At 33.8% G+C, this 11,069-nt stretch overlaps 2 protein-coding genes across 9 annotated transcripts in view; one reads left to right on the forward strand and one right to left on the reverse strand.

The window, feature by feature from the left end:
- The window catches only part of pde4d (phosphodiesterase 4D, cAMP-specific), a 148,136-nt gene extending 144,417 nt beyond the window's left edge, over positions 1-3,719 (forward strand). For all 8 annotated transcript variants that reach the window (XM_048208699.1, XM_048208698.1, XM_048208701.1 and 5 more), the window contains one exon: positions 32-3,719. In XM_048208699.1, the coding sequence (XP_048064656.1) occupies positions 32-544 (513 nt within the window). In that variant the 3' untranslated portion in view covers positions 545-3,719. The remainder of the gene's footprint in view (positions 1-31) is intronic.
- A 1,232-nt stretch (positions 3,720-4,951) lies between these two features.
- rab3c (RAB3C, member RAS oncogene family) lies at positions 4,952-10,314 on the reverse strand. Its single transcript, XM_048208708.1, has 5 exons — positions 10,119-10,314; positions 8,675-8,896; positions 8,071-8,189; positions 5,753-5,877; positions 4,952-5,674 (listed from the first exon to the last, which is right to left on the reverse strand). The coding sequence occupies exons 1-5, from the start codon at positions 10,134-10,136 to the stop codon at positions 5,484-5,486; spliced, it is 675 nt and encodes a 224-aa protein (XP_048064665.1). The 5' UTR covers positions 10,137-10,314; the 3' UTR covers positions 4,952-5,483.
- Positions 10,315-11,069: the final 755 nt, after the last annotated feature.

The following is an 11,069-nucleotide window of genomic DNA, read 5'->3' on the forward strand; positions in this document are numbered from 1 at the left end:
AGTAGAAAATGATTTAAATCTTTTTTTCTAGGTGGGCTTCATCGATTACATCGTGCACCCACTGTGGGAGACGTGGGCCGACCTCGTGCATCCAGACGCCCAGGACATCCTGGACACGCTAGAGGACAACCGGGAGTGGTACCAGAGCACCATCCCCCAGAGCCCCTCTCCAGCACTGGACACCAACAGCGAGGGCAGACGCGCCGCCGGCCAGGAGAAGTTCCAGTTTGAACTGACTCTGGAGGAGGACGGAGAATCCGACACAGAGAAGGACAGCGGCAGCCCTCCTGATGAAGAGGAGGAGGAGGAGGAGGAGGAGGAGGAGGAGGAAGAGGAAGAAAACAGCTGCAGTGACTCCAAAACCCTTTGCACACAGGACTCTGAATGTACAGAGATCCCCCTGGACGAGCAGGTGGGGGACGGACAGGAGGATGAGGAGGACGAGGAGGACGAAAACGAGGAGGAACGGGAATTATCAGAACCCTGTGTTTTAGAGGAGGAGGAGGAGGAGGAGGAGGAAGACGACGACACTGCCAACACATAACACAGTATGAAACGGCATCTGAACTTTTTTTATATTAGAGATGAGAAACACTTATTTATGGTTAAGATACTAGTTTTTTTTTCATTGTCTATTTTGCATATGTCATTCAGAAGTGCTTTTTAATGTCCACCTTTAACATGTTTTTCTTTTTCATTCCGCACTCTTTTTTTGAGTTTCAACCATTGTTACACTCAGGAATATCTTTTCCACCTGTCAGTCATACAAACAAATGAAAGGTTAAAAATCTTGTCTTTTATTCCCGGTTTTGAGGTACCTTTTTTTTCTTTTTTTTTTTTTTTTTGACTGAAGCAGTATTTTAAAAAACATTTATCTTAGAAAGCAGCTGTTTTTTCACCAACAATACACTATTTTTTCCTGCAATTCGAAGCATTTTAGCAGACAAACGCTTTAGGAGTGAATACTTCATGCTTTGAACTTCACGTCTTCCTGATGCCTTGAATGTGTTATTGATCTGGATTTAGTTGTCTGTTGTGTTTGTGTATCAAGGATTATTTGAAGTGAATGACATGGTACCAAAGTGAAAAAACAAACAAACATGTGAGATTATTTTCACATTTAAATTACCATATTTGGGGGTAAATATGCAAATGTGGTAAAAATGTGGCATATCTTTTTTTTTTTTTTTTGACTTTGATTTAAATGGATAGTTCACCGAAAAATGAATCATTTTATCATTTACTCCCCTCACGTTGTTCCAAACCTGTATGAATTTCTTTGTTCTGCTGAACACAAAAGAAGATATTTGGAAGAATGTATTATAACCAAGCAAATCTCGCCACCATTGACTACCATAGTAGGAAAGAAAAATACAATGGGGGGCGAGATCTGCTTGGTTACAAACATTCTTCCAAATATCATCTTTTGTGTTCAACAGAACAAAGAAATTCATACAGGTTTCGACAACTTGAGGGTGAATAAATGATAACAGAATTTTCATTTTTGGGTGAACTAATCCTTTAAATGAATACATGACTTAAAACACGTCTTCTCAGCATGGCCATATTTCAACTTTAAAATTTTAATTCCCCCAAGAACAAAATCTCATGATTTTGTTGTAAAACAATAGCTTGAATAAGCCTTAAATGTTTTTGGTGCCTACCAAAAATGTACAAAAACACGCTAGTAGTGGAGTAAAATTATTCCTGGGTACCAATTCATGCATGAACAATGAGATCTTATATTGTAATTAAATAATAATGCTGTTAATAATAATAAATAATAATAATAATAATATTCCAGGGCATCAGTTCATACATAAGAATATATTATTATAATTAAATAATAATGCTATTAATAAGAACAATAACATTAATATGAATAATATTCATTATTATTGTTATTATTCTTATTGTTGTTAATAATAGCATTATTATTTAATTATAATAATAATAATAATAATAATAATAATAATATTATGTATGAACTGATGCCCAGGATGATGATGATGATGATGATTATTATTATTATTATTATTATTATTATTATTATTATTGCCTTGCTCAAAAAATGTTTTGCAGCTGTTTGGTGCCATGTCTCTGGCCAGTTAAACAGAAAACAACTGACATTAATGATGAAGCTCAATTTACTGGTTTCTGTTGTCACATGATCACAGGACAATCAGCTGGCTTCAGTGCAAAGCCTCATTGTAAGAGTGAATCTAGTTGCACTGTACTTTTTCGTGTGTGTGTGTGTTTGTTCATTGTATTTTTGTTTTTTATTGATTGTATTTATTTTATTTTTGACATCGCCAAACATTTCCAGTGATAATGATTTTAACTGCTGCTTTACTCATCTCTGTCAAGTGTCCTACTGTACAAACATCCTCTTCTTTTTGTTCTAATCATGCTAGTAATATTTATTAATGCTCTTTGATGTGCTTGTAGCATATTAAAGCATTTTAATCAAACTGTAGCATCAGCAAGGCAGGCTTATCAGTCAGTTTTCCTAAATATATCATTTTAATTATACATATGCAGTAACTATACCTAATCAAATGTGTTATGTATGATATTGAAGCCTTTTGAAAGTACCCCTTTTTCATTGATTTATTTAAAACTCATTCTGTTGCCAAGATGTTGTTGTTGTTGTTGTTGTTTTTTTTAAATTAGTAGTTCATATTTTTTTAATTGTCTCCATTCACTACATTGTTTCTCATTTCTCTCTGTTTACATACATGTATTTATTGTGCTGTACAGTACATATTGTTGCTCTTATGTTGTTGTAAATGATTATATCATCCCTTTTGGTGATGGTGTTGTATTATGGAACTCTTACTGAGAGAATGTTTGTTATTCTTAGTATGTAATGATCCCATTGATATGTGTCTCTAGAGAGATTGCGTAGAGAAAGGGGAAAGCCAAATTATAGTCATTATTGTGTTTATTTTTCATTCTTTCTTTTTTAAAGAAAGTGGTTCCGTGGCCTGAGGGTTGTGCCTTATCAGATAGCTCTTTAGTTTTTATCCTCTTGCTGCACTAAAGAAACTACTGGCTGGAAACTGACCTAGATGTGTTTGTTGTGTTCCTCCTGTTTATGTGGCATAAATGCTCCAAGGAAAGAAAAAAAACAAAACAATAGTTGTCAGACCTCATTGGACAGGGTAAAAGCAGGCCAGTGTGGTGGGTTTGGATTTGCGACCAATTGTAAGTCCATCATATTTTCGTCTATGCTGTGTTCATCTGATCGAAACATTCAAGAACATTGGCGTTTCATGCAATATGAGAGAACATCTTTCTGTTGGGGGATAACAGGGCATTTTGATTTCCAGATCCAGAAAGGGGTTAGAGCATCCTTCACAAAAAAAAAAACTCTAAATGCTCAATTTGGGACTCATTTTGACACATATACTGTAGATTGTTTATGACCCTAAATGGATGAAATCAGTGTGTCCTTCTCGTCTCTTTTTAAATCATGAGAGAATTACACAAACAAAATTTGACATATTTAGGGATAACTTTTTTTTTTTTTTTCCAATGTGAATTGAATGAGAAAATTGTCTGGAGGTTTCACAAGACTGTGTAGTTGTTTATTGGACTCCTTGTTTATCGCAGTCTATTGGATAGAACTGTAGAAATCAAATTTACGTACGAAAACTGGTAAAATCCAATAAAAATGTTTTTTATATGCACCAAAATAAAAGCATGGGTTGACTCTATGATGATGTCTCTTGTCTCCACTAAATTAAGAATCTGTTGCTTTGTCTAGCTTTATTTTTATTTTTTTAGATTTGGCATGATCTGTTTTTTTTTTTTTTTTTTTTTGGACTAGTACTATTTTAGTATCATTGAGAATTCAGTGTTGATTGGGACACTTTTTTTCTATTGAGGTGGAAAAAAATGTCCCAATCAACCTGAATTCATCCTAATATTATAGTTTTTATTGTATTATTTTATATAAATATAGTTTTTATTTTAATTTTAGTTAAAGTATAATAATTTATCATTGAGATATTATAGTTTTTATTGTTTTTAGATAAATATAGTTTTTATTTTAATTGTAAAGTTTTAGTAATTTTTTATTGAGATATTTTTTATTATATTTTTATATAAATATAGTTTTTATTTTAATTTTAAAGTATTAGTAATTTATCATTGAGATATAGTTTTTTTAATATAAATGTGTTTTTTACTTTTAAAGTTTTAGTGATTTATCATTGATATATTGTTATAGTTTTTATTTTTTATATATTTACATTGTTTTATTATATTTATCACATATATATATATATATATATATATATATACATATACATATATATGTTTTATTTTAATTTTAGTTAAATTTTTTGTAATTTATCATAGAGATATTATAATTGTTATTTTTTTTTATAAATATAGTTATTTTAATTGTAGTTAAAGTTGTGTTGTGTTTTTGTCTTTTTTTTTTTTTTGACCAGTTTTAGTATCATTGAGATGCTATCATAGGTTTTATTATATATATATATATATATATATATATATATATATATATATATATATATATATATATATATATATATATATTTGATAGTTTTGGTAATTTTGTTGTATTTTTGTCATTTTGATATTTTTTTATTTTTTAAATATGTCGATACAGTTTTTTAAAATTTCTATTTCAGTTTTAGTTGTAGTAATTTTAGTACATAACGTTCAAATAAATGAAAATGAGAAATATGTTCTTGGCAGCTAGCTGAGGTAAAAAAGTTTATATATATATATATATATATATATATATATATATATATATATATATATATATATATATATATATATATATATATATAAATCTATAGTAACCCTGGTTCAGACTGACATTTATTAATTATTTTATTATTTTGAATTTAAAAAATAAATACAGATTCAACAGCAGCTCTCTGGACGGGACCATGTGAAAGACTGGATTTAGACATCATTTCAAGGCCACATTTATTTATTTTTTTCTCAAACTTTTTAGCTTTCGCGATCATTATCCGTACACACAGTTGCACACAAACATATCCAACCAACTCATCAGCAAAATGCGAGTACAACATCCTCTCACGTTACACAAAAGTTACACAAGTATATAGAATTTATAAATTTGCAGAAGTTTATAATTCCCCTGAGAGACATGGGAATGATGTGGAGCATCTAAAGTTCAACTTTTTCTGCGTATTACTGCGTATTACTAATACGAGAGATATTGCGGTATAAGGGATACAGGTACACTAACAACCCCTGAAATAAGACCTGTGTACTGGTATAATGGCATAAAGAAAGAACAAGGTTTGACACTTGTTTTTGGCACAATCTTGCTAGTTTGCTATGTCAGTAACACCAAAAAACTAGGAGTTGAAGCCAGGTCAAAGATTTGGGGTTCAGTAACTTATTCTCTGTCTCAGAATACAGAAGCTTGGCAACAGCGCTCGAGCCACAAAAGCGAACGGCCTGGACGGTGAACACTAGCAGCTACAGTCAGATTGTTGCGGGGGCGTCGTGTTGTCGGTCAGTCTGGTAGTGGGCGTTCCCGTGGTAACGGCAGGGTCGGCCTCAAGAGTGTCTGACATCTTGTCGCAAATGATGTCCACCAAACGTTCAAATGTCTGCTTGACATTGATGTTGTCCTTTGCGCTTGTCTCAAAAAACTCAAATCCTTTTGAGAAAGAGAGATTTATGGTAAGCAAATGATATATAATTATATATATACATATATATATATATAAAAACTCACCCAGCTGTTCTGCTAGCAGTCTCCCACTGTCCACAGACACTATCCTCTCCTCATCCATGTCGCATTTGTTTCCTGCGAGGATCACCTGGGCATTGTCCCAAGAGTATGTCTTAATCTGGGTCGCCCTGACACGAGACGAGACAAAAGCGAACAGACAAGCTTGTCGTCAGTACAAATGCCACCGGAACATCCTCTAGGACAAGATGTGCCAGACTCGTACCAAAACTTTTGTCAGTTTTATTGTATGAGAATGTCATCATGCCACAGAGAATCAATGGGAACTTCATGTCGAACACACTTGTTTAGATTCTGTCCCTCTCTGTTCCTGTTTCTCATCTCTTCAGCAGCATGTTCTTTGTGTTTTCTAATCCAGAGATGTAATGACACTTCATTAACACTACAAAATCACTCAAAGTACTGTATTTCACAGGACTTCATGACATAAATCTTTTTTTATTTTACAAAAGTATTTTTCTATTTTACTAACCTAACAAGATAAAAAAATTTCCTGTGTAATTTAAATGAAGAGTAAAATGTTTGTCGTACTACGGAGCCCCTAAAGGGACATGGTGGTGGGGGGGGGGAAATGAGATGGGAGGAAAATAATAAGTCAATGCTTTTGTGTTCTCTCGCAAATGTTTTACGTTCAAATATTTTTTTCCTTTCATCTCAAACATTTTGTCACTTTAGAGGCTCCGTAGTCACACGATTCTACTGTATGGCTTTACAATACACTTTACAATAAGGTTTCATTTGTTAACATTAGTTAACATGAACTAAGAATGAATAAAACTTCTACAGCATTTATTAATCTTATTAATCTTAATGCTACTCTCAACATTTACTAATACACTTTTAAGTTTAAAGTCCCCCTGTAGTCATTCATTTTATTCCTTAAAACTCATCTTTGATCACCAAAATGACATATTTAAACATTTTTTTCCTGTGAAAAAATTCTTTATGCCTTAAAATAGCTTGAATGTAACTCTACACCCTTGCTTCATTTATTATCCGTGAATCTATGAATATGCTAATTAGCCCCGCCTCCACTCACTCGCACGAGCTCAGAGATCCACTCGGTCAACTTACTGAAGTAAACTCTGCACAATGGTATGGCTTTTTTACAACGTCGGACACATAATGGTAATTAATATGATTAGCGTTTTGCTTGACTACTTTATCAAACAGCTGCTAATGATGTGTTGCTAATGTTACACAAATGCGATTCAGACAGCTGTTTTCTAAAAATCAGTATCCTTGAACAACATAGAATGTCAGTTCATTATAACATAGTAATATACATCTTACACCCGCTATATTGCTGAATCTACCTGATTTTTCATATCAACAGAAAACTATACTGGGATAACATTCTCTTGAGACTCCCTGCTTCAGATCGGTCATAGTTAATGATTTGCTAAAGCGCGCTGGCACGTTGACGTGATTGGTTACAAGGTAGTTTGTGATGTCAGAAACACTAGCCATTTCAAACCGCGGGTTTGAGACTGTCTTTGGTTTGCTGCAGTTTTAAAGAGAAAATACTCAGCAATGGTGTTGACATAATGAATTTGCACATGGTTTGTCTTAAAGCATGTTAAAAACACCACATAGACATATTAACAAGATTTAAAACTTGATTTTCACCATTGGGGGACTTTAACATTAGTTAATGCACTGTGAACTAACATGATTAATTAACAAAGGTTAATAAATGCTTTATTGTGCATAGTTAGTTGTATGTATGTTAATAGTAGTATGTTAAAAAACGAGATCTTATTGTAAAGTGTTACCGGCTTCAAATTTCTTTTCTTTTTTTGGAAAATGTATCTTCAGTGTTCCACAGAGGAATGAAAGTCACTGGAATGACATTAGGGTGAGTATATGATGACAGAATTTGCATTTAATTTGTAATAAAATTCTATTCCCTCCCTAAAAAAAAAGTTTGCTTTTGACTTTGTAAAACTTTAGTAAAATTAGATTTGGAAGAAACAACTCACGTTTTGGGCTAGACACTAAAAATCTAACAAAAATCAAATAAAAGCCCATGCTCGTGTACTTTCTCTGTACTTTTTGTACAGTGTATACAGCACTGGAAAGATAAGAAGAGGTCTGTTTAAGTTCAAAATTCATTTTCCTGACTTTCATTTATAGATTTTGACTCCAGGATCGACAGACATGAATGTCTCCCGCCGTCAGGCAGACAGAAACTGCAGGATCACCTCTGCAAACCCACACAGTAGTGATCCCGAAAGCTCATGAATACTCCTGTTGAAAGCAGGAGCTCTGCCTGTCATAATGTAAACTTTACATCAACTTACCAGTCCTGTACGGCAGCAAAAGACTCCTCGTTAGTAATGTCATACATTAGGATGAAGCCCATGGCCCCTCTGTAGTAGGCTGTGGTGATGGTCCTGTATCTTTCCTGCCCGGCTGTGTCCTAAAATATAACAAAACCAGCATTATGATATGTAGTAAATTAGTCTAAAAAGAGGCGCAACTCTACCTGTATTTTGACCGAGATTCACATCAAATTTACAAGAACTGGTTGAGTCTGGGACAGACAAATGGAGTCAATACAGCAAATGTGTGAATGAATGAGCGCTCGAGTCTGAGACGGTGCTTTGTCACCTCTAAAAGTAGCAGCGCTTTCACCGCGAGACTAAAATAGGAAAGCGTGCCATGATCTGATGAACAGAACATTTTTCTCATGCTGACTTAAAGGCCTAGATAAGGTGACAATGGCTTATGTTCTCTTTCTATAAGCCAGTGTTAATCATGTGATGTTTACATTGCTCCATGTGTGATTACCCAGCCCTTCAGTGCTTCACCAACCGTGAAACATTAATGCCAAGTTAAAAAAGAGTTAAAGTCCATCTCATTTTTAAACCGTGGCCATTATGACGTAAATGAGGCAGAAATTACCCAGATCTGAAGCTTGATCCTTTTGTCGTTCTTATAAACAGTTTTGACCTTAAAGTCGATGCCCACTGTACTGACAAAGGCAGATGTGAAAGTATCGTCGGCGTAGCGGAAGAGGAAAGATGTTTTTCCAACGCTGCTGTTCCCGATGATCAACAGCTTGAACATGTAATCAAAGTTTTGATCAGAGTTCTCCTTTTGTTTGTTGTCTTGTGTAGCAGCCATCTGTGAGATCACAAAGAACACAGAGTTATTAATAGATCAAAGGTTTACAGCTTAACAACACTGTGTGTACTCTTAAAATAGTCAAATCTCAAAATATAATTATAATATGTCATATGTGATTATATGATAGCATAAATAAAGAAAGACTCAGACTCAGTTGTGTGAAAGTCAGCACCTGGAGCTGTCCATGGCTGCGTCTTAAATCTAGCGAATGTCCTACAGAACTTTTGAATTTAACCCATCTTTAATGTTTAGCTTAAAACTTAATACATTTTGCACAAGAGTTGTCAATTATAAATGAACATGCATACTGTCTTGATTTCATTTTTATATGTTTGCATGGCTGGTGCAAACAGAGACATGACCAGATGTGATGATGATCAAAGATAATGTCTGCTTTTAATTAAAAAAACTGATTGATTCACAATATAAAACTGATTTTGAAGTACCGTAATATTCAAGAAAATTGTCAAAATGTGAAAAAAGATGCATTTATTTACTTTAAATATTAAATTATGTTACTTTATTGTTTGCAACTTTCTATCGGGTCTACTTATTGAGCAAATAAAAAGCTTTTGACACTTTTACTTCAAAATGTGACCAGGAATAAAATGTTATGTGCTCACTTAGCTAGGAAACAAATGTGATTAAATGGTTTAATGTGCGGTTGCAAACGCCGGAAGGCGCCGAAGATACCCCGCAATGTTATCTAGGTAGACAGCTCACTAGGTTTTGAAACGCAGCCTACAGTATGTCTCATTCCAGTCTGAGCGTTTTTAAAGGGGTTCGTCTCTTTTCAGCCAAGCCCTGGATATTAAAGGCTGATAGTCTTCAAACACCTAATGCTTATAATAAATACTATACTTGATGTGGACCATAGAAAAAGAGCATTTTGAGCTGTAAATGAGAGCATAACCAGCAATGGTACTCATATTGACAATTTTCTTTCATATAAACAACCAAGAATGTTTGAATTAGCAGCTCCTGTGAATAAATTAGCTTTTACGGCTGATTGTTTTTCTCTTCACTGATGTTGCGTTTCAAAAATTTAATAGCCTAAACCTTTCAAGACCCTGTCAGTATTATGCTAGCGGTCAAATCTCTTTAAACAACATTTATTTTATTTTATTTTTTTATAGTATGAGTAAATTAGCCATTTATTTTTCTTTTTGCGTGGCTCTCCATTACGAGCAAACATTAAAAAGCGCCGTTTCACACTTACCTTCCCGTACAACTCCATTGTTTCACACAATAAATAAAACCAATACAACAAACGGAGCTTGATTCTGATTTAGTCCTAATAAATTATAGTTTTTTTCCGTTTTGGAGAGGTGGAGTCGGCTGTTGGGATAAATGTTGGATGCTGCGATGCTCACAATGGACGTCAGCAAACACTCTCCACCCATTCATCCCCTAAAGTGTGAGTGCGGTCTGCCGACAGCAGGGGGCAGCAGTGTTACTCTCTATCTCACAGATCAAAACAGATTATAAACAATAGTACACTAGCCTATAATAAATAATATGATAAATATCCTCCTGGGACCCAGGAATAGACTTTTGTTCTCTGTAGTGGACATTATATTTTAGTGATTTTCTCTGACATCATACATGTCATAATTTTAAGTCTGGATGTCCTGTAAGGAGCACATTCAGGGCTTTGAGAGATATCAATATTTTAGTGGTTTCACCATGACAACAACTTCTTGGTCTTTAAATATGACTGAAAATGAAAACTAGCACTCTAGTTGGAAATATGATAATATTTTGTAGGCCTAATTATCATTTAAATCAGATTAATTTTCAAATTGTTTGTTATAAATCGACATCTCAGGAAAATGTTATGGGGTTTATAATCAAAATATGAATTTCTGTTACGAAACAGGACATTGATTTCATACATGTCCACTTGTAGAGGACACCAGGACTTAAATCATGTTTATCAGGCATTTTAGTAGATACAAAAAATGAATAGGGAAAGAAATTATATATCAATATTCCTATTAATTATTAGATATTATGAAAATGTTGCCAATTATTACTCCCATTATTACACTTTTTTCATTGCATGTTGCTCCAACAACACATTAATATGCAAATTAGATACAGTGTATTGAAAGGGAAACCCCATGTATGGCTATTTTACCCACATACTGCATAAAGTAAAATGGTATAT

The sequence above is a fragment of the Megalobrama amblycephala genome, linkage group LG12 (assembly GCF_018812025.1).
Source record: "Megalobrama amblycephala isolate DHTTF-2021 linkage group LG12, ASM1881202v1, whole genome shotgun sequence".
Taxonomy (NCBI): domain Eukaryota; kingdom Metazoa; phylum Chordata; class Actinopteri; order Cypriniformes; family Xenocyprididae; genus Megalobrama; species Megalobrama amblycephala.